The 24,682-nt window shown below is 42.5% G+C and overlaps 1 protein-coding gene across 1 annotated transcript in view; it reads right to left on the bottom strand.

Annotated features, from left to right (window-relative positions):
• Positions 1-23,525, bottom strand: part of myt1la (myelin transcription factor 1-like, a) — an 89,494-nt gene extending 65,969 nt beyond the window's left edge. Inside the window, exons 1-4 of the mRNA XM_030721438.1 lie at positions 23,365-23,525; positions 3,643-3,740; positions 2,425-2,479; positions 1,432-1,465 (exon numbers count right to left, since the gene is read on the bottom strand). Of these exons, the coding sequence (XP_030577298.1) occupies positions 1,432-1,465; positions 2,425-2,479 (89 nt within the window). The 5' untranslated portion in view covers positions 3,643-3,740; positions 23,365-23,525. The remainder of the gene's footprint in view (positions 1-1,431; positions 1,466-2,424; positions 2,480-3,642; positions 3,741-23,364) is intronic.
• Between the last annotated feature and the right edge of the window lie 1,157 nt (positions 23,526-24,682).

Genomic DNA, 24,682 nt, shown 5'->3' with positions numbered 1-24,682 from the left:
TCTTCCCCAAACTGAAATTCAAACTAAATGATCATTTTTATGCACACAAGGATATCCAGCTCACATCACAAAAGCACAAGTGCTTGGCTCAGAAAATGGAACGCAAAAGGAGACAGCCTTGAAGGGGATAACAGCTAAATTAAAATCAGGTGTGGTTTTTTTTTTGTGCTTTTTCCCCTCTTCAGGCTGCAGCCAGAAACACATCAGGCATGCTGGGATTTAGATGAGAGTTTGTCCCCACAGTGTGCTCATCAAATGTTGACATTTCCTGGGTACAAGCTGAAATCGCAGCCCAATGGTTGCACCAGAAGAAAGTTCAAGGGGGCCACCAAAACACCATCCACAGGGAACTGTAAATGTCCACCATTAGCTGTACTCATTAGTCAGCCCAGAAATCTCTGCAGTTAAAGTTAAAATTCATAGCTGTGGTGCAGCATTAACTGCAGCTCTGATTCCCACTGAGCTGACAGATGTGATGTGTTTATTTAGCAATTTAAATTAAGTCATGGCAGAATTTTAATTTCACTTTTTTCCCCCCAAATCTGCCGCATCATACCACAATGACAAATTTATTTGTACATGTTTATCCCCGCGGATTAGTCAGATTAGTCAGCGACTATGATGAAAAAATAAAACCGATGAACACATTTAAGCGATTGCTCATGATGTTCTTATAGTATTTTCTCAGTATTTACTCCATGAATCATTCCCACGATTACTGCTGACTTTGCTCTGTCCACGTCTGGCCCTCGCCAGCACCCATCAGATTTAAATTCCGGGTGAATCACGCTGAGTTTTCTGCTCCTTCGCTCCGGGCTCGCACAGCGCAGGCAGGACATGTTGTTTACAGTAAAGCGCTGACCTGGATCAAACTGGGTTCCACCATAATCTGCTGCACACACCCATATTTGTCAGTTTTACTAAATGAGATTAAGCGAAGCAGAAACCTGCCCTTCTCACACACACACACACACACACACACACACACACACACACACACACAGGTAGCAGCAGCATTCGCTGTCAGGAGATGCTGCTGTTTCTCTCTAGTCAGTCATCAAAATGTAATAAATTACTGGCTGCATTTAATTTAAATTAGCTGTTGGTGTAATACACTGCATTGGACATTTTAACATGAGACTGACAGTATTTACTGCCTTCATGCTCAGCTCAGGCTCAAAAACCCTGCACAGCTGCATCAGTCTGATTCCTGCGTTTCCCAGGTTGGACCCCTGCAGCAGCCGCGGTGGGCTAAAGAATAAGAACTGCAAGATGATAGATGGAAATGACACATAACTGAAAAAGTCTCTCTGTTATATTTTCTTTGATGAATGCTAGCTGCTGCCTCCATACAAAGCCAAGATGCAATAAAAAAAAAAAAAAAAGTGCAATCCAATGATGGATGCATGAGATCAGCAGAGGTTTACCTACCTGAATAACTCCTGCGTTACTGCTTCCACGGCGGCTGCAGACAGGGACACAACAGCAAAGATTAATGTTAGCGCTTTCAGCAGTCATGAGCCAACAATAACACACACACATCTGCTATAATTGGGCTTCAGATTAGCAGTTATTTATTTTTAAATTCAGATATAATCCCATTGTATTTAGTAAGAAGTCGAGGCTGCAACTACAGCCTGTGATATGCATTAAAATTTCCATATTGTTTCCAAATCACTGTCAAAAATATCCCTGCTCACTGAACGGGCATCACTGGAAGGGTGTCCGGGGGGGTAGGAAAAGGCTGAGTGTGTTCATCATTTAGGGAATATTAATCACACAGTGAGTTTATCAAAATGCAGTTTCAAAAAGTGCTGAATGGTTACTATTAAGGCTAGCCTAGCTAACCTTTTAAAATCCACCAGGGCACCAGAAACCTGTCCATGTTTAGGCATTTTCACTGTTTGGTATAATCAAATGGAAATTTTACAACAGCTTTATTTTCTAAAACCACCTAAGAATGATCTCTAACCCCAACCTTAGTCAGCGGTGGTTCATCAGAGAGCTCAGAGACGTTACAAGGTTAAGTCCTGCCTTCACGTGTCAGGATACGTTTCTACTCTAGAGTTTCTACGTTTGTTTTTTTTTTTAGGGTGTGAGCCACATTCACACAGACACATTCATACAGCTCTTTATTATATGCCTTTTATCATGCACACAATCACACTCCAATTGATGCATCGTGAGCAATTTGGGATTCAGTATCTTGTGCAAGGACACTTTGACACAAAGACTTTTCACGGGGAACAGACATTGAAAGATTTGTTACATTATAATTTCTGTGAATAAAAGGTTTGGCGAACATATTAGATATCTAACTAGGCAAAGCCGCCTGCACCGGCACGCTTTTCCTAACGGGCGGCGGTGTTATTCAGCGGTTGTGAGCCACGCTGGCAGAAAACGGGCAGATGGACGGACACATACCTCTGACTCCTTTGGATCGTGTTCGATGGCGTTTTTCAACCGCATTCACCTCCATCTGGAGAGGGAGAACACGTTAGCTTTCTGAAACTGCAGTGGCGGAAAGAGCGTGTTCATATTTCATTGAGTGTGTGTTGGTGAGGCACGTTCCCACCACCACCCGGAGCTGTCCTTGGAAACACAAGGATTCCCATTTATGCATTCACATCCGCATCAAAGGCATTATTTATGAGTGGGAGAGCCGAGTTTTCTGGAAGCTCCGACAGATATTACTTAGACTAAATGATGTTAAAGTAAAATGTAGCCTGATGTGCACCCCACGAATGGTATTAGTATGCAGAGTAAACACAATATATCAACTGCCATAACGACACGGTGCACCGATCTGCTGTACGTGTAGACCCTGGATTCTTCTCTCCTTCCTCATTTCAGTTAATCCAACACGCTCAGCTCAGTTTTACTGATGATTGCAGAGGAGCGCAAAACACACCAACACACAAGTATAAACGCACAACTCCTGTCCCCCCCCTAAGCAGATGACCCCCCCTCCCTGAGCCTGGTTCTGCTGGAGGTTTCTTCCTGTTAAAGGGAGTTTTTCCTTCCCACTGTCACCAAGTGCTGCTCATAGGGGGTCGTTTGGACTGTTGGGTCTTCTCTGAGATCACTGCAGGGTCTTTACCTTACAGTACAAAGCGCCTTGACGTGACAGGTTGTTGTGATTTGGTGCTATATAAATAAAATTGAACTGAAACAGTGTCACCAACTACAGCAGCAGGAATTCAGTGCAGCGCTGTAAATTAAGACTTAGATGTTGGGAAAATATCATTATCTTTCCTCTCAAGAGGCTGATATAAAACCATTTAAAGCAACACTTTGAACAACTTCTATGTCACCTGAAGCCATTACAACTATGCACAGCCCTGTAGACACAGCAATTAGCCAGTCTTTAACCTGCTGGCTCTATAGTTTCCTGCTGCTCTCTCAGTGAAAGTCCAACTAAAGAAAATGTGATGACCGGACTCTCCTGAATGTCCAAAAAAGGGTTTAAAAAATGCAGCATGGTAGCAGTTACCATCAGATTGCTGAGACAAACTCTCTGATTTGGATTTAAATTTATTGTCCTTCTCCTGAGGTTTGTGTCCCGGGACCATTTCAACCATGAAAGCGCCGCAACACTTTGAGCCAAACATAAATAAAAACAGCAGTTAGCTGTGAGGATACCTGGCTGCAGCTCGGTGTGGCGCCTCGTTATCTGCTGTTGGTCTTGTAGCTTCAGACTTCAAATTCAAATTTCAGAAACCGTCTTCCAGAGTCATGATCTGCAAAAACAAAAACAAAGCCCTTCCTCAGTTCTGCTGCCAGACGCTGGCTGTCCGCAGCTGTCTCCTCTGATGCTGTTTCCTTCAGCGAGACGCCGTATGTGAACTTCATTGTCTCAGTGAAATGTATAATTATAATAGCCTAATGATATTTCGAGACTTGAGAGACTGCTGCCAAATACCGTCTACACATTTCACTGATATTTTCAAATGTGAGATTTAATTCATCCAGTCAATTAGGTGTTTCTCAAGAGAGGTCCTTGAAAGTCACTGCTAAACACATTTCAGAAACCCGCAGCATGACCTGCAAATTATGGATAATAAGGCCATCTACATGGAAATCTTAGCCCTGGAAGGATAAGATGCTTCAAAGGCATACCTGGCTGAATTATCAGCATAAAAGAAGAGCATCTCCCTGCATGTTTCTTTCATTAAAGAAGGTGCAAGTCTGCGTAAAAGCATAAAAACTGTGACTCCTTGGGAGCATCTGAATAGAAGCAGCATTTTAGTCACCACATATCAAAACACACAACTTCTTGACGCCTCGACATTAATCACCTTTAAAACAGGTTCAAATCCTCCCGTTTTTTAATGCAATAGAAAAGCACTTTGAAACTGGGTGTGAAAGGTCTTCTCCAAACGACTTTGCATCTACAAAGAGACGTTTGTGCTCGTGAAGCAGTCGTGGCATTTATGCGTTTCAAGGCCTGAGTTCCTTCCCTCGTAACACATTTTTCATCCGGCCGGTTTGATCAGTTTTATTTGTGCACGTGTGCACAAAGTGAAGATTTTAAAGGGCTCCAAACTCCACACTGAACTAAGGATTGTTTCACACTCCCCCAATAAAAAGACTCTGTTAGATTTAGCCAATAAGAGCTCATTTTCGATATTTAGTTACTTTGTTTCCCTCTTTTTGGAACATGTGTTACCCTGCACGCCCTCCTTGTTTCCGCTTCCTGTTACATTTCCCTGCTTTTCCTTGTACGGCTCCTGGGGCTTCACTTCCTGTCTGTAATCTGTTCTCTGACTCCCTGACTGTTTCCCACCTGTGTGAGGTTTCCTTGTTCACTCACTCCCTGCGTCATATTTAATAGATACTCTATGAAAGACTAAATGGGGATTCAGATACTTGAAGTTGAAGATGCTACGATTTTTGTTGGGAGCGACCGGGATGGACAGGATTAGAAGTGAGACATCAGAGGGAGAGCTCAGGTTGAGCTCCTCTAACATTGTTAAGGCCGAGATGGTTTGTGCAGAGGAGGGATGGTGGATATACTGGGGAAAGGATGTTGAATATGGAGCTGCCATCAGGGAGGAAAAGAGGAAGACCACAGAGAAGGATCGAGGACGTAGTGAAGAGGGCAGAGAAGGAGGGACAGGGTCGGATGGAGGCAGATGATCTGCTGTGGTCCCTTAAGGGAGCAGCAAGGAAGAAGAAGATCCCGCAGTTGGAGTGTCCAAAAATTACTTATAGCTGATCCATTAAATGTGATGTATCGCATTTTTAAATAGGTAGTACAAAGCTGAGTGCATGCCATCAACACTAACTTGTCCACTGTGGGAATTACTGAGGGTCACTGTGTACTGTATAACTATAGCACACCGTGTGATAAATGACAGCGGGAGTGATTTAGGGCACTGTTTAAGATTCTCATAATGTGCTTCTTCTGTGAAATATGATGCAATGTTACAAAACCATTAATGCAGCATTGAGATCAGTAAAACACTCACACCACATAAAATCCAACAAACCAAAGTGCTGCATTTTTTTTTCAACATTTTAAACAACGCAAAGACCTCATCGTAGCCTGAAATGATCCCAAAAAAAATCCACATCTCGCTGGGAGCATTTCACTGCAAAGAGCAACAGAAGAGTGAGCGAAACAAGAGTGAAACAACAGTTTGATCATGAAGACGTGAACACAGCAGCTCCGAGTGCTTCTCTCTCTTCAGCTGCAGTGCAGCTCGGGGGGGGGTTTGCAGCCTTAATATAAATGTAAATTCTGGACGGCCGAGCCTGAACTCTCAACCAGCTCCCATTATGTTTCCACGGCATACCGAGGCTGGGTGCATCTGAGGCCGCCACTTCACTGAGCGCGCTCCAATGCGCCCTACATCAAACACAGTCTTCCCTCCCTCTGCCGTGAAGAGCCGAGCCGGGGAAAAAAAAATTCCTCCACCTCCCTGTAAACTATACGACTGAGTGGGCTGCACGCTTAATGTGTGCGCACATTAATGTGAGCTTGAGCGTGTGCAGATGGTAACCTCACTGCTGTGTCTTTATGAATGTGCGTTTCCATAGGCCGGGTCCTCTCTGCGTTCCTCTTTGTCCTTGTGAGGACCGCTCGCTGGTTTTGGATGTGAGCGCAGTCAGGACTGCGAGGACGTTTTACGTCGTGAGGACACTTTATCCGGATATTTCCGTAGAGTCAGATTTTTGTACAGAGGGGGGAATAAAGAAGATTTTTTTTCAAAAGTGAGGGAAAATTGGGAGAAAATAAAAAAATTGTGAAATAGAAGAATGTTGCCAACTTTCCTGAAGGGGAAGTTCGAGACATTTGTGGAAAAGGAAAAAATTGATTGAAAAGGGAGGAAACTGAATTGTTAAACGGCTTTTGTTGAGTAAGAAGGAAGAGTTTATAATGGCAAGAATGGAGGAAAAAAACACTGTGAAGGGAGGAATTTGGGAAATTTTAAAAAGTCAGACAATTCTGGCATCACTACGACAACTATGACAAAACTTTAATCAAGTCACAATATATTTAGAAAGCTGTAATATTTTTGTATTTTGAGGCCAGAACATGTTTTGATATATAAGAAAAATGGGAGGAAAAAAATAAGATTTTGGAAACAGAATCATTTAAATTTTGTTTGTTGTTTTGGGGCTTTATGAAAAGTCAAGGACAATTTTCAGTGAATCAAAGTACTGTCGGACTTTTTGAACTTCTTTTGTTGAGTGAGGATGTTTTTGAAGGGCTTCGTCATAACAGGGAGAAGAAAAATAATAAGAAAAAAAATATTTCTGAGGACGTTTTGGAAACTCTGTGGGAATCTGAAACATTTCAAACACATTTCTGAAAACGGAGTAAACATTTGGAGGGAAAGACGACTTCTGAGAAACTTAAGTGAGAGTATGTCTAGAAATTAAGGACAATATGAATTGTTGTATCTTTAGCCAGAGCACTGTTTTGCACATAAGAAAAAGTGAAAGAAAATAAAAGATTTGGGGGGAAAGAATAATTTAGATCACATCTTTGAATTGTGAGAAACCTTTTGGCAAAGTTCGTATCTTATTTCTACAAAAATATCCTATTAAAGGCTCTTTATAGAAAGATTTCATGGGGAAATGGGGAATCAGGATGTCTAAATGGAAACTTTGAATCATTTTTGAAAAGTCTGGATTTTTTAATATCCTGATGTTTTAGTAAAGAGAGTAAAATTGCGGAGGAAGAAAGGCTTTATGGGTAAGGAAATTTTAATTTTGAATTCTTAAAAATCAGGCTATATTATAGTTATTCTATTTTATTTTGGAAAGCTATGATATGATAGGGACTTTTTATAATGAGAACTCATTATAAAAATGGGGAAATTGGGACATTGTCTTAGAAACTTCTAAAAGTCAGGTTGTTTTATTATTCAAGGGGCTCAATTTGGGGGAGAAAGTGTGTTTTTATAGTTTGCAAATGTATAGTATACAAAACAAAACATAATAAAATTTTTGTAAAAACAAAAACAGTCCAGTCCTCTTTTTTGTTAAACATACAGTTTCATGATTTCACAGTTAAAAAATGCATCATACTGATGTAGCCTTTGCAAACAGACAGTATAGCCAGATGTGTTTCGTTGTTTAATAATGAGCATTAATACTCTGTGCAGTAGTAACTACAATGTAATAATGCAGTGTTCCCCTTAGACTGTAATTTATTTTGTTATGAAAGACCAACCTGAATTGGTGAAGTGAAAAATGGAAGGAAATAAAAGCGCTCAGTCAGTGAGTGTATGTGTCACTGTGTCCTATATGGCTGGATTGGTGCTGTGTGAAGAGGAGCTTCCTGCTGCTTAGTATTCAGTCCCACACTCTGCCTGTCTGGTACAATATGATGCAGAGCTCCCCTATACTGAGGAACACACTTCAATATACAGCATGTACCCTCACTCTCTCTCACACACACACACACACACACACACACACACACACACACACACACACACACACACACACACACACACTCGAGTGCAAATGCACACAAATGAATTCGAGTTTCCCACACTTTTGGGTTAGAGTAGAAATGTACACCGTGTACTGGTGTCCCTATTTTCATTGCACTTTTTTTTTTTTTTTGCCTCAAATGAATCTAAAGGTGCAGCATTTTTTTTTAAATGGTGGCTGTGTACTGCCCTGTAGGTCGAAACCATTAAGGCACCTATTATCTATGATGGGATGATGTTTTTTAACAAAACTGTGCCAAAGTTCAACACAATGTAAGAAAATCATGAAGGAGGCGAAGCACGCACCATCACCATCTATATCAAGATACCACAGAGCAGCAGCGGCAGCATAGACATTAAAAGGCAGAGGCAGAGCCTGTCCCCAAAGAGCCAATCAACAGCCAAACACGGAAACCCATGAGCCAATCATGTTGTGGCGTTGATGCATGCACACAATAGCGGTTCAGGAGGGTTGTATGTCTGCTAACTGTGCAGTGGTAGGCGCGTCCATCTGTTACTGCAGTAAAGATGTAGCTGATTGTTTTCCTTGACTTACTGCATCCCTAACACATTTGTTCAGTGCTCTGATGGGAGAAGCCAAAACCCTGGATAAAAATCTGGGAAATCTGGGAAAAGTTCCCACTTGACTCGTTCAGAATCAGCGGATTTCTTTGCGCGGTAACTTTAGCATATCCAACGAACCAATCAGCCTCTTACTTTCAATATTTTTGGAGTATTTTGTGAGTTGCGGGCCCCTGAAGAACGTGGGGGTGGGTTGAAATTTGTCGCTTTAAACTTTGACTTTTTTTTACCAGCATTATTATTTCTTAAGCACAGCAGAGATCCACATAAAATTTTCAGGGCTGAGAAACTGCAGCCAGTTGCACTCCCACGCCAAGAGTCACAATCTCAAGCCAAAATCTTGTTTTTTTTTGTTCAGCACAATTTTTTTTTCTATAAGCAACTGTGAGCATCAGTATTCACAGTTTCAACAGCAAAACTGCACCAGTTTAGTGTCTGCGATGGAGAAAACAGGAGCGAGCACCGGGGGCCTGGATGTTTGAGCCGTCTTCTGATTATTCAAGGGATCATTTTTAAAAATTTCAAATCACCTCAATCGCTGGTAAAACTTTACTTCATGTTCATGTATAAAGTGTTTGCAGTCAGTTTAACCTGTTTTTAAGCTTTCATCGTTACCCTGAGTACCAGTTGAGGACAGTGGACTTGTTAGTCAGTCATTTTAACAGCCCCCTACTAGCCAATGGGAAACAAGAAAGGATAAGAAGTGTGATGTATGACTAAAGATCAGCATCAGTACCACAACAAAAGTGCTTTAAAACTGAAGCCAAATGTTTGAGGTCCAAACTGCAGAACATCCAGGGTTAGACTCCAAGCTGGGAGATTTTAGTCCCAAGAAATGCAAAAAACCTGCAGGCTCGTCACAGCAATGACGCCCTCCTTATTGCCACCTAGACAGCATGTCAGTCTGTGAAGTATTTCCCTGCAATTAAAGAAAATGACCGAAGAAGACGAGGACTTCAAGCTCAAAAAAAAATTGGTAAAGCAGGAGCTTAGCGTGTCGATCTGTGTTCCCGTCCTTCTCTGCGGCCGTGAGCTCCAAATGGTGACTGAAAGAAAGAGATCAGAAAGTACAAGCAGCTGAAATTATTTTCCTCCACAGGGTGGCTGGAGTCACACAGCGAGGAGCTGCTGAAAAGAGCCAATTTGGGTGTTTCAGGATGCCTCCTAGGTGGCTTCTATTGGAGGATTTCCAGATCCACCCAACTGGTGGGAGACTCCAGGACCGACCCGGAACACGCCTGAGAGATTATTTATCTCATCTGGCCTGGAAACACCACCCACATCACCCAGGAGGAGCTGGAAGATATTGCCAGGAAGATGGACGTGTGGACTAATTTGCTTAGCCTGCTGCTGCTTTGACCCGACTGCAGATAAGCAGCTGAAAACGGATGGATAGACAGGAAATCACTGAGCAACCCGAGGACCCACTTTCATACTTAAAAATTATTGTAAATCATTTGTCATCGCTCCCTAAAATTGCTCCAGTTTCAGGCTGGAGCAGAGAGTCTGCTGCACACATCCAAACACTCACAGGCAAATGTTTGTGAGTCCAAACAAGCTCTCGCAGACACACACACACACACACACACACACACACACACACACACACACACACACACACACACACACAGATCCAGCAGCCAGGTGAGGTGTGTGTTTGTGCCAGAGCCAGACAGCAGCTCTGTGTTTTATTACAGCCGAGAACTTTTATCAAACCCAACAAACAGAAGCACCTGGTGTGTGATGTGATGCTGCAGTGCACAAACCAAACAACACAAACGAAAGGAGAGGGGGAGGCGCAGCGCTGCCTCATGCTTGTCTCTATATAGCACAGATTTTTTTTATTATTCTGGATGTAAACTGCTTTTATTAGTGACCTATAAAATATTATTTATATGAGTCTAGAGCTGACGGCGGCTGCTTGACCACTTAAGGTCTTTCCAAAATATCAGTGGAGTTGTTTGATTGATTGGCATGAAATTTTCTGCACAAAGTCATAAAGACCTGTTCTACCTTTTTGATATATTAAGCAGCCGTACAGCGCTGTGGTACAGCAAGACCATCCTCACCAATTAAAATCCCATCAACCCTGCATGGACACGACTAACAGCCAGTTTCTCTGAGAGTCGGTGCCAGAAGTTGTCTAATAATAATAAAGCACCATAAAGCCAGTGTTCGCGTTAGGTTCTCTTAACCGCAACAATCAACTGTCAGCATTAGAGCTGCGAGCCCTCACCCACCCTCATTCCCTGGGAGTCAAATACTTCCAGTGTTTCAAACCTAAGCGTTTCAAGGTGTTTCAAACCTAAGCGAGGAATCTTCAGTGTCTAAACCTAATCAGGGAGCGAAAAGGGAAAAAAAGCAAGTGAAAACAAAACAATGAGGGGTGGTGGGTGAAAAACTTGCAGCCTACTCCACTGCCACACTTCACGTCTCCTAATGAGGATTTTGTAGCTCGTTAAAAGGAGGGCCATCGCGTCTGCACTGAACTAGCTGCAGCCAGTTCATCGAGGCACAGATGCCAGAACTTGTGCTGATCTAAAGGGCGTCCAGGCTTTGGAATGGGCAATATTTGCAGCCAGTGTTATTCCTGTGGCATCGGTTAGAGCCATTTGTCTGAGCTGCTGGTGTTGCTTATGGATGCATAAGGTATCCTGTACCATCTGCACCCTGATACCCCGGTTATGGCATTAACAAACAGGGCTACTCTTTGACCCCAAACTTTCTTTGCTTAAAACTAACCAAGTAGTTTTAAGTCCTTAAAATCTAACCAGAGAGTGAAAAATTAAACCAATCATCATCGATCAGCAGCCGATATTCCAGCAGCCAGTGCATCAGGCCACTAACACCAATGTGCATGACGGGGCAGCAAAACAGCGTTACATTACACCCAGGCATGAAAATACGCAGGCATTTCACTCCTGATGTGTTTTTGATGCTTTTATTATTATTTTAAGATTTATTTTGGGGGCCTTTGTTTTAATATTGATATGAACCGTGGAGAGAAATAACTGACAGATATTAAGTAGCCAAGTGGAGATCGACTGCTCATGTATGAACTACCCTAACCAGCGGCTCATTCGGCTGAACCGTGTACAAAGGAAGGAACAGGAACTGCTGCTTCAGAGGCTCAAGTCTTCTAAAACTGGCTAAATTCATGTTAATACCATGAAGTGGTATCTGCAAAAGACAACCACATTTACTCGACCTCTGTACTTCATCCACTACCAGAGCTAAATATTATCACGCTATGACCTGATTAGCTTAGCGATAGCAGCTGATACAAAAGGCAGAGTAGACCTTCACTCTGTTACACTGATGTACACACAATACTGCAGTACAGTTTGCAATGTAAACACACTCTTTAAAAAAAAATAGCTGCAGCATTTAAGCCTGGTGTGAAGGCCTCGACTCCTCGTACATCACCTCCCTCACTCCATCCCGGTTTCCATGGAGACTGGACTGATCGGATGATTAGCCGCGTCAATTAACCTCTGACCAATCACAGGGAGAGGCTGAGCAGCAGCAGCAGCTCATTGTGATCTGCAGGTTCAGTCACAGCTGAATTCAGATGCTTGAACACCGAAATACAACAACCAGGACTTCACATCAGAGCCGAATATCAGCGTCCTCTGCTGCGAGGTATTTATGTAAAAGTATGAAAGTGTAACCAGGATAATGAAGTTTAAAAGAAGTAAAAATACTGTGAGAATCATTTTGCTGTTGCTGTTGTTCAGAGTCGAGTCATTTTTATATACAGGACTGTAACTCATAATTATTTCCATAATTTACCAACTACTTTTGTATAAAATCATTTTCATAATTCAGGAAATAGGAACTAAAGCCTGTTAGAGTTATTCCTGGTGACAGCAGCTCGGAAATAAACTGTTTTTGTCTTGGTGTGATTTTTCCACATTTCATAAGTGCACGGATACATGAGCCCACTTCACACATGGGCTTGATAAAGGCCTGACTCTCCTGCAGGAGGGCAGGCCATAATTAACCCTGCTACACTCCACGCGCCCTCCTGTAAACATGGGAATCTGAAGTGCCATGTTTCATATTTTCAGGCCTGGACACAAACACCCTGCCGGCCTCCTCCTCCTCCCAGTAAGATGGCCAGGTCTGAGGTGTCGCGTCAGCACTTCAGAGGAGATAAAACTTCTCCTCAGCCCTCAGACCAGCGTCTGTCGAAGATTATTCACTTCATAACTGTGAACATCCACACACAGACACAGATTTAAATGTTGAATTTGGCCTTAAATGATCCCGTGCAGCAGCGGTTGTCACTCACTGGCACGCAGGTAGGTGTCGGTTTCTGTCAGACAACTGAAAAGCTATAAAGTGATAAAGCAGAAGGTCGTAAAATGCCAGAAAGGCTAAAGGCCATCATTAATTCCTGGGTGTATGTGAGTCATCAGATCACTATATTATGATGCAGCTTTCATCTCACAGAGAAACTCACAGCACTCTTATGTAAGTCAGCATCTTAGCATGCTGTGAATCCTTAACAGGACTGTGAGCAACAAGTCGTGCTTCTCAACAACTGGATTTTCTAATAACGTGAGCTCGATCGGGTTCGTGTGGAGGAGGCGGCGGCTCACGGGAAGCAAAAAAAACACGCCGTAATGTACGGAACAGGGAGGATTTGGCTCAGAGGACGTCATTTTGAAAGAAATGTACCTTAAAGTCTGATCCCTGACATCAAACCCACAATTTTTCCAAAGCAAAATCACTTTCAAACCCAGTCCTGCAGTGTCTGAATCACTGGGACTGGCGAGCACAAACTGTGTGCCGGTATAGAAACTGGTCTCTAAAAGACAAAAGACAGGAGCGTTTCTTTTTTCAGCGTATTAATATGTCTGTTATTCAGTCTGCAGCACATGGTGTTTGAAAGTATGGCTCTATTCTGGGAGCTTCCATGAGCATGCAAGGAAAGACAAAGAAGTCAGGACAGCAGCAGCAGCAGCAAGACCGACAAACAACAGAGCAAGGATCAGTGAGTGCAAATGTAGAGTTGGAATGATCTCACTTATGAGATGAAGTATCAAAAGGGGATAAAGAGAAAAACAGTCACACCTTTGTTTTGTTATATTTGTGAATTTGACTGTCATTTAAGCATTTTTGCGAGTTATGTGCAGTTTCGTGTGTTATGGTGCCATTCCACAGCAGGACGCTAGAGGGCGCCTATCGCGCTCGTGGTATGCAGTAGTTTTGGGGCACAGAGGAAGAATAAACCTTCCTGTTATGATGCTACGATAGCTCAACGTGTGTGCTTTTTGCTATTCTTTACCACAGGTCAGTAAAAACACGTTACAACGATTGTACAATACAGACCGTATGTGTGGATAATGTTGTTTATGAGAGACTTGTACAAGTCGGCAAAGGAAGCCGTTTGTGAAGAGACTGGTGTGTAAATCGTGGTTTATGGATGCATGCTAAATAATGCTAATGCTAGCGGACTTGGCTAATGTGGAGTAGTGTGGGGAAGCTAGCCTAAACCAAACGAGAAACTGCTGAACTCACATCTGAACTTTTATTCACAGTGCACTCTATGAAACAGCCATGTGTTATTCTTCTGGTTATTTAGTTGAAGGACATATTTTGTGGTTTAATACTGAAACCAGTAATGTAATATGGTAAGCGACTTGGTGAGTAATGGCGACTGCCGATGTGTGATTTTTGATGAGAGAAAAGCGCCATTAAAGGAGCATTGCACTTTATATAGCTGGTAGTTTGCGTTATAGCATTAAATGTGTTAATGAACCAAGTTAATTATTTGTATAAACAAAATGGAACAATAGTTAAAAGTATTAAAAAAGACATTTCATTCATGCACTTAATGCAATAATTGGTGTTAAAATGGTTAAAAGCAAATGTGTTACTGTCTTTTATACATGTAGTTTAAAAGGGTTGATTTAAGAACAAGAGTTCTTATCTTCACAATGAATGTGTTTATTGTTACACATTGTGATTATAATCTCTTAATGGACTTTTCTGGACAGTTATATGAAGTTGTGGAAATGTTTTGAGAGTCATACTGTCTTGAGTCAGGAACACTATGGCCAAGTTCTGTACAAGAGACTGAAGTGAAAGGCCAGTGGTTTATATTCAGTTTAGTGATATCTGAGATATGTTTATAGATTTTCTGTTGTGAAGAATAAACCTTCCTGTTATGAAGCTACGATAGATCCTAGGGAGGCAACACAAACAGCATGAAATGGAGGAGCTAGAGGTGGGGTGGGTTGCAAAGAGGCTTTCAGAGACAGAAGTAAAGGCGTGCAGGCTGAACCAGCTTAAATAGTGCCCCTTGTGTGAGATATTAAACTACATGTTATAACAGCAGGAATGATTTTAGTGATTCTGAGGACAAATGCATGACATGATTTAAATCTTCGGTTTCTGCTCTTTATCATGCACATAAAGCTGAGAATAATTTAAATGGTGTTTTGACTCCTCTCGGTTTGAGAGACCCCAAATTTTCAAGGTTAAAGTATTTGCTAACTGGTGCCGCTGCAGTTTAAAGTGCTGGTTAAAATCTTTACCTGTAGTTAAATTATTATAAAATAATAATATAATAAAGTTGGTAACGCATTTAATAACATAAAACGTAATAAAATAAATGTAATAACAAATTTGGCATAATGACTTAATACTACCTTGGAGTTTCTACCAACAAACACTTTGATGTGCAAATGAATTCTACTGTGACATCTACTGTTATTGTAGTTAAATAAAACTAAAATAGAAGCTGCACTGAGTCAGTTCAAAAAGCAGGACTGGGTATCTGTGACCTACACCACACGTCAGCAGCAGTGATCAATAATGGGAGAAATCATCGAGGAATCTAACAGCGAAGCGTCCGTTTGGAGACGTTTCAGCGGCGCTACAACAACAACTTTCTTTGTATGTTTGCAAAAGTTTTTAACTTAACAACAAACTGATCAAGAAACAAAAAGGAGCTGCTGGCGGATCCAAACAAAGTTGAAGTAAAGCTAAGAAAAAACTGAAATAATATTGTGTATAAAACTAAATAAAATGTAAAAAGAAAAAAGAAATAAACAGGAAACAAATTTAATTCCAGCATTTGTCAGTTTTGGCCAATTTGTGAACAAATCGAGCTCGAGGAGGTTTTGCTGCTTCTGTTGACTGAGACCGACGTCTCTACAGGACAAAATATTTGACGAATACTCGACGAAGAGAAAATCTGACAAACATAAAACACATGAAAGCTAAAACTACTGAAAATGTAATTAAAACTAAACATTTTTAGAACTCCATGAACTCAAATGAAGCAAAAATGTTAAATAAGAATAAGGAGCTAAAATAACTCTTATCTAACCTTCAGTAGGTTCATTCGAACAAACAAAATACTTCTAAAAGCAACAAACCGCTGTGTTTAAATAGCAGCTCACATGATCGGCTTCCAATCGAACTGTCAATTTTCATCATGCAGACACAGATTTGGTCACTAACGACTCCTCCACCTCCCATCATCCACCTCTGAGGCAGAGAGCAGGGGGGCGGGGCCGAGGGACTGACAGGATGATGAGTGGATGCAGTCAACGTGTGAAGCTTTAATGATCTGTAACAAGCAGACAGAGCAGGTCGTGAGTGGCTACAGAGACCACAATCATTACTCCTGCTTGAATTAGAGTGTGTGTGTGTGTGTGTGTGTGTGTGTGTGTGTGTGTGTGTGTGTGTGTGTGTGTGTGTGTGTGTGTGTGTGTGTGTGTGCGCGCGTGCATTTGGGTGCGTGAGGGAACAGAAAACATAATTTCTACCTTTTTATGAAAGGAAACCTAAAAATTAAGATAGTTGACAGAAGCTTTTCACACAGACAGACTCCAGCTGTGCGATATGATTACAGATGTTACAAATAAAAAGGTCAGAGGTCAGAAAAGATTAAAAAAAAAAAAGTTTTCCAGCAATCAGCTCGCCCTGAGCTGGATTCCATAGAAACCAGCTGTCGGTCTGCTATTAAGATGAATGATTTTACACACACACACACACACACACACACACACACACACACACGATGCAGAAGGCTTCATCACAGTCTATTGTGGAGCCTCGAATGACTCATAGTGTAAAAATCAAACACACACACAGAACAGAATCTACCCACACTGAATCACTGAAAATGTGTCCTTATCTAGTTCGTGTGTGTGTGTGTGTGTGCGTGCGTGCGTGCTGACCTCCATTGATCAGAGTGAGGTAATCAGATTGATGGCTGTCTTGGCAGCAGCTTAGATTTAATAAACCGCAGACAGACGGACGGACGGACAGACGTGCAGGCGGGCGGTTCAGACGAGGTCGCGGCGGTTTGACTTGACAGTGTTGCATCACAGAGGAAGAGTCTGCTCAGATGTTATGTAAACCTGCAAATGTCAGTGTCATACCAATGGCTCTCTTCTTACCGGGTTGGAATTTTCTGGAAAGCCGGAAAGATGCCGATTATAACTCCCGTGCAGATCCAATGCATTCTCATCCTGGGGCATCACATGAACCTGCCTTAGTGTTCGAGCTGGGACAGTATTGACCACAGGGAATAGTAGCACTGTTTTTGAGGCTGCAGGTCTGTCATATATTACGATATCACGAGCAGCCATTGGCCCACCTCAGAGCCTAGGATGTGTTTTCCTCCTGATGTGTTGAGCCGTCTGCAGGTGTGACCAACGGCTTCCTGAAATGTGATGTTCTTCCTAACCAGGGAACAGTTCACTAGAACATTCACCCTGTTTAGATTCAACTTCAGCTTTTCTTCCAGCCTTCCCAAAATTAATCCGCTCTGCAGCTGCTGATTTTCTCGAACCCTGAAGATCCAAGTGTTGTCCATCACATTTTCACTAGATGTGATTTCATCTCCCACTCCCACAGCTGAATGTTGCACAGCCTCTACTAGAAAGTTAACTTTTGTCTGCTCCAGTGCCACAAAGGGTCGCCACCGCGGATTGCTCTGCATGTTTTATTCGGCGGTTTTACGCCGGATGCCCTTCCTGACCCAACCCCAAAGGGGATTTGTGTCTCCAGCTCGAATTGAACCAGCAACCTTTCACTTGCTAACCAAATGTGTTAACCATTATTCACAGTCACTACTGCTGAGAAAAAAAGAGAGAAATATCTACAGAACCTGAGAATGCTGGGTTAAAATACACACCTTCACACCTGTGCACACTGACTCAGTTTTAAACCAAATCTCAGCTCGTTTCAGTTTAATTTTTCTTTAGTATGTAACAAATGGATTCAAGACGTTCAGGACAGTAAAATATGCAACAAAACCTGCCAATTAGTGCTAAGCAAGACCAATAAAATACTAGAATTTCTTGCAACTACTGGAGCAAAAACTTTTGGCTTTTCTGTTAATTAACCGTGTAGCAGTTGGTTGACCTGAATTAGTGGAAATGAGGCCTCGTAGACGGCACACGGCTTCAGCAGCCGCTCCCTTAAATTTAAGCCTTAATAAACTAAACCTGCATGAATGAGTCCTAAAAGGAAAGAAATAAATCACAGGTGTTACAGCTGTTATGAAGGGAGAAATATCCATAGAGCCCAAAGTTGGTTCTGTTCAGTTCTGCTTTCAAGTTGGACGTCTTAACGATCCTTTAATTTTAGGAGCAAGCCTCCAGTGGCCGTTAGAGGAACTGCAGTTTTTGGTACTCGTTTGGTACTTCATTTGTTTCTGCTTGGTTGTCATAACTGCCAAAAATCAGTTTGTGCCATGCAGGTGGCAGCATTACACTTTGTTTGCTGCTCTTTCGTGTCTGGGTAACAACTGTGGCTCCGGTTTGGTCCAAACTTTCTCGTGGTTTCAAAGTTTCATTTGGCTGCTCCCTGATTCACAAGGGAGGGGGGAGGGGGGTTGCCACAGCAGATGGATCCACATATTTGATTTGGCAGATTTTTACACCGGATGCCCTTCCTGGTGCAGCTCTCCCAGGGATTTGTGTCTCCTCCAAGTCTTAAACTGGGGATCTTTCACTTGTCAGTTGAATATGTAAAACTCACTGAAAACTGTAGTTTTTTTGGTCAAATTTGATCAAATTAATTTCTGGACTTTACTGCTGCAAATCTGCATTCAGCCACTGATCTTTGCACTTCTGTTGTTGAGTGAAATGTTTGCATAAAAGATGTGAATGGCAGCCGGAGCCACAAAGCCGGGCTGTAAAGAAACTGAGCTGAACTTCACTGAACGCTGCAAATTGAAACAGAACAGCTCGTTCAGCACGGCGAACAGCAGCAGGTATGATTTTATCTGAGACACCCACAGGTGGAGAATTTATCTGTGACCAGCAGTCTGCTATGACTGGTCAAGTGTGAGCTGAACCTGTGTTTAATATCCTCTGTCACACACAGGTGTTGTTGGGCTGCGGAGATGAGGCAGGTTTTATTTTTCTCTGCAGTTATGAGCGATCGCCGGGCTCTGGCCTGTCTCTGACTCAGACTCCGCAGAGAGCCGAAGGAAATAAAGGAGTTTTTCTTTCATTACTTCTCAACTGAGTTCACCTGGTGTCTTTGTTTACACAGCAAAACAGCCAGGAGAGAAATCTCCTTCGGTTCACGCAGAGCCACAACACCAGGTCCAACAGGAAGATTATATTTTGTCAGGTCTCCACTCACTTCCCTTTGCAGCAGAGAAGAAGGTGGTTCACTCCAAACCACACACTGAAATCAACTGGAAGCACGATCACCAGCGTTTTCCCTGAAATTTTCCCGTCTGTCCGGATTGGGTCCACTTCATTGCCCCCATCGACAGAAATACGATAAACAGCAGAGCGGTGCACAAAGGTCAAAGCTCGCTCGGCCACAATGATGACCGAAAGGTGAAGGAAAGTCAGGAAATAGTCAGATATTTGTAGCATCTAAATATAGACATAAACGTACCGCCTAAAGATGAGAAAGTCCAAAAAGTTTTCGGTTTGTTTAACCTTCCTCACCCCCAAACACCCACTCTGTGACGAGCGCGCAGCCACGCTGCTGAAGGACCTCTTCATTAGCAGGTAGGAGAGAAACAGCAGCAACTTTTAGGACACCGTCAACTTTCAGCATCTGCAACTATTTAAAATTCTACTCACAGTTATGAAATCATCCCCACGACTTGCCTAAAATGCACCCGTTCTGTTTCACGTGCAGGTGTTTTCAGTAATATTTCCAAAATGCCTCCAGTTAATTCCTTTTTTTAAGAACAAAGTTAAATATAAAGTATTCTTCAAAAAACATGCAGGCTACAAAATCACATAAAAACATACTTATTTTCCACAAAAATCCAATCACACACACTCCTGAGTGCGTGGAGCTTCCTTCATGTTAGACATAAACAGATGCACCTTCAGCTAACCTGCAGTTAACAGTGAGCAGAGCTGCTGTTGGAGGGCTTTAGAGCCTAAATGCACTGAAGGCTCGTTAGTGTAGAAACAGCACTGCGCTCGATGGTGCGAACCTTCCACACGAGCGGGCGCTAACAGAGTGAACGTCTGACTTTGCAGCACAAAGTGAGTCCAACAACATAAACCATTTGAACAACGCCCGAGCAACAGCGCTTCAGGAGCGCATACACGTAAAAACGATACATTTTAGCATTTAAGGGTCTTTTTAATAAAACGTTTAGAGGCTCAGCCGCTGAAAACTGAACACTTTGATATCCAACAAAAAGCTTCTGCTTCAAATGGCACTAAAAGATAAAAAGAAGTTAAAATGCACAAACACAAGGAATTAAAATATATTTTATACAAAGGGCATCCTTGCAAACACTCATCCATGACTCTCTGTTGGACCTCAGACAGTTTAAAAGACGTCCTGCAGTGAACTGAAACTCATTTATGTAAAAGCTCATCAGGTCACGAGGGACTACAGCATGAAGTCGAAGCTTAAACGCTGCCCTGACTTCGACTTTAACGTAAATCCAGACAGCGTGCCACCTCCGAGGGTCGAGTCCACCTGAAGCCAGGGTCCTGATTCATTTGCACTGAGATTGTTTTAACTTTAATTCCCCAGCAGGTGCAACAACTCAGCACCGGGTGGCAAGATTTCTAGTTCCTTTACCCCTCACCCCCCAACTATAGATAGAAATAAAGGTGCATGTGGCACAGACAATAAAAAAAAAAATAGAAAATAATTAATAAGAAATTTCTCAGAAAAACAGAGAAGAAGCAAAATAAAAGGAAAAAAGAAAAAATCAGTTACATCTGCGTTTCATAGAAAACATGTTTTATGCTGCATTTTATATTCACTCAGTAAAGTAAAAGTCTTAATGTTTTTTTTTACTTTTCATAGGTTTCTGTACTTCCTTCACCTTCCCTCCTTTTCTCATCACCCGTTTTCTCACCTGCTCATTTCCTGATTGAATTCGCCTGTCACACCTGATTTGAGGGCAGCGCTCGCTTTCATTCACTTCCTCCACCTTCACGCTCCCGCCCTGCAGCTCCAATCTAACAGTCCATGTCTCACATTTGTCTTCATGCCTGCAATTAACTTTAAGTTGGATAATAAACCTTTGTTCACTGGGTAATAATCTAATGGCTTATTAATTAAATGCATTCTGATCGGATGCTCACGATGGCAACAAACCCTTCTTATGAACCTCCTAATTAACAGCCACCTTGGTGCCCTGGACTGAGCGCACTTATTTGCCCCCCCCGGGTTTGTTCCCATGGAGACCGGTCTCGAACATCTAGTAAAAATTTTGCACGTTAATGTGAAGAAAAAACGCACCTTTTAAAAAAGGACAAATGAGGTCCAGGGGACCCCACACGTTCATGTTTCATTGCTCATTCATGCATATGGAAATAGCTTTTGTCAGGCACGTCCCTGGTCTGCCTCACCACTCAAACCTTTATCTTTTAAACATCTTTGGCCAATTTAGAATCACTAAGACCTCAGGAAGTCCAAGAGGTGCAAATGAAACTTGCATATATACACAGCTATTTATTTTAATTAAATGGTAACATTTGTATTTGGCCAAACAGCTGTGCAAATATGAACCTGGTATTGCTCAGGAAGCTCTATGTGCCTTTTGAGGGCCTTAAAAATGTACACATGATTATTCTGGGGTCCAGTAATTAGTCCTGGGGGGGCACACATGCATATGGACAGTAGCTGTAGGATGCTGCCTTTAACAGCATTTTTATTCACCCACATTTTCTCTTTTAAAACTTCCACCTGCACGAGGTTTATGTGCAGTTTGAGACAGACAGTAGAGGAGCAGCCCAGGAGGTTTTCTGACCAATGAAGAAGCAGCTATGCTGGTCAGCAGCCTGGTTTGCTTTATCTGCCTCGGGGATTTGAACCTCCTGCAGAAACGCACCTTAAAATCCACTGAAGGAACTTTTATTCTGGGAAAGTTCCTGAAACTTTTGGTGGAGGGGAGGAAAAAAAAAAACCTGGTAATATCGGAGTGAAGACACCAGTCATAAATGTTAAAGATACATGCTCTGATTTTGCTTCACAGCCTCCAACCCCCCCAAATCTCCCCCTGCAGGGAAATCAGGTGCTTCTTATTCAGGAGTTTTAGTGATGTAATTTCCCACTGCTGTACTAAAACTTTTTTTTTTAATCAAGTAACTAAAATTTGCAGACTGGATTTGACATGAATAGAATATATTTTTAATGTACAATAAGCTCAGCGTAGGCTCGTGCACAGCTAGCAGACGGAAGATAAGACGTGGCAGAATCTTCTCTGTAATCCGCTGATGGTTGGGTTGGATGGTGGAGCCTAAAAGTGATCCAGGTTTTATGTTGTGCTGTCGCTTAATCTAAATTAGTTTAACTGAGCATGCACAGCCAATTTTAGCATTTATTTCATATCATTTTATGATTTTTTTTTTTTGCATTTGTGCATGTTTACTGCTAAAAGTTAAAGATGCAAATGCACTCTGACAGAAGCAGCATCAAGTTATGATCATTTATTAAGTAAAGTTATGCTACTGTGAGTGTTAAAAATATTTTTTTTTACTGTGCAAGGCTGTAAACCCTTTTAAGGATTTGGGCAATTAAAATGAAAATGTCTCCCCTGCAGAGAGATGCTGCATGTACAAACATAAAGCAGAGGTGTTTAAGGTGCCGTGAGGTCACCACGGACTTCACTTCAGCTCTGCAGGAATCATTACAGGAAAATTACAGGATCACCTGGACAGCTAGTAGGAATATGCAGTACTATACACAACAGCCTCAGCCTGGATTATCATATCCTACAGAGGTCTGCTGAGGTATCCTATACACTCACCATACAGAACAATGCAGGCTTTATGGCACCCAGTAGGAGCATTAGATAAATATTACAGGGCTGTTACAGAGCACTGGGTCTGCTCACTCACACCTCAAAGCAATAAAAGTGAAATTATAAACAGGTCCAATAATGAAACACGAGAATACACATAATCAAAAGGTGGCATAAGGTCACCACAGACTGCGCGGCTCAAACGGCTCACTGTAGGGCTGCGATGGGAATATCACAAGAATATTAAACTCAGTACAACGCGTGACAAAAGACAGTGAGGCAAAGCACCACGGCACCATAGACACACCGCACAACATGACAAACATGTGAAAAATATCACAGGAACAGCACAAGCACGACTGATTCAATAAAGGGAGATTACAGAGGTGCTACAGCAAGACAATGTCCCCGCAAAGGCGCACAGAGAGCGGCACGGACACACTCCACAGCCTCACAGTGTTACAGGAATAATAAGAGGACTGTCAACACAACTGAGCTCTGAAACAACACAAGCATGACACTGTAGGAAAATTACAGGAATATGCACAAGGTAACCGGAGCTGCTGAAAGAGCGAGAATATGAGAGAAATATCAGAGAGGACAGGAAGGAAAACATACTGAAATGGCGAAGATGGAGACTCCTCAATCTCTTCTTCCTCCTCTCCTCTTCCTCTCAGCTCTGAAAGTCTGCAGCCTTCTTCCCTCACTCTCTCTCTCTCTCTCTCAAGGTCTCTCTACCACCGTCTCTCTCTTTTGTCGCTGTGATATCTGGCCATGCCTTCACAGGAGGAGGAGGAGGGGGTGGAAGAGGAGGAGAAGGGGGGGCCAGACAGACAGAGAGGAGGGAGGAGAGGATGATGATGTTGATGAAGATGGTGGAGAGAGAATCAGACACTGCAGCAGCAAGCGAGGAAGACGATGGCGGCTTTGCCCCTCTCTCTCTCTCCCTCTCTCTCTCTCCCTCTCTCTCTCTCTCTCTCTCTCCCTCTCTCTCTCTCTCTCTCTCTCTCTCTCTCTCTCTCTCTCTCTCTCTCTCTCTCTCTCCCTCTCTCTCTCTCTCTCCCCTCTTCTTCCCGTTCCTCTTTTCTTTATTTCTCGAGGACGCGCACGCAAGCCCGACGACGCTCCCAATGCGCGTGTGCAGGCTCCACGGATAGCGATGCATTCAGCAGCACCTCTCTGCCTCCCCATCCCTCCTTCCCACTCTTTTTTTCTGAATTAATTTCAAGCCTGTAGACTCACTCTCAGTGTGTGTGTGTGTGTGTTTTCCACCCTGCAGACACACACATGTACACACACACACACACACACAGACAAAAGTCTCTCCATAGGCGCTGAAATGTGTCAGTGTGTAATTCCCTTTGTTCAGCTCCGTGTGAACAAAGAGGTTAGACTCTCTTCATTAGTAGTAGCTGCAGTAGGCTACGACTCGTACTGCAGTTTTATTTTAAGAATAAAATGTTAATTAGCGCAACTTTTGGGTTGCCAGATTGTGTGAATTTCATTTCCTCCTCCTCCAGTTTCTTTTTTTTTTTTTTTTTTTGGTCCAGATGTGTTGCAGCTTTTTCCAGAGGGTCAGCGGTCAAACAGTCCGAGCATGGACAAGTGCTGTTTTAGAGGATGATCTTCATTCAGAAACTTTTAATAAAGGCATGGTGCATCCACCCCAAACATGTGGGCTATCAGCTCTTTGTGTTGCCTCTCTGCAGCCTTTCCTTGTGTTGCAGTTTGCAGGAGTCTTTGGGTTTCATTCCTTAGTTACTAATTATCCAGCCGGACACTGGATGCTGGGTCGGCTTTGGAGAGGCACCACCTTTTGCAGCTGTTGCTCATCGTGCCCCTGCTGAAGACATCTAGTAATTTAAATGTTTTAAAAAGCGCGTTTATGAAATCTCTGTCGATTTTTACGTTGGGACTCATGAGCTGGGACATAAAA

This window comes from Archocentrus centrarchus, chromosome 24 (genome assembly GCF_007364275.1).
Source record: "Archocentrus centrarchus isolate MPI-CPG fArcCen1 chromosome 24, fArcCen1, whole genome shotgun sequence".
Taxonomy (NCBI): domain Eukaryota; kingdom Metazoa; phylum Chordata; class Actinopteri; order Cichliformes; family Cichlidae; genus Archocentrus; species Archocentrus centrarchus.
This window is presented reverse-complemented; position numbering and strand designations above follow the sequence as displayed.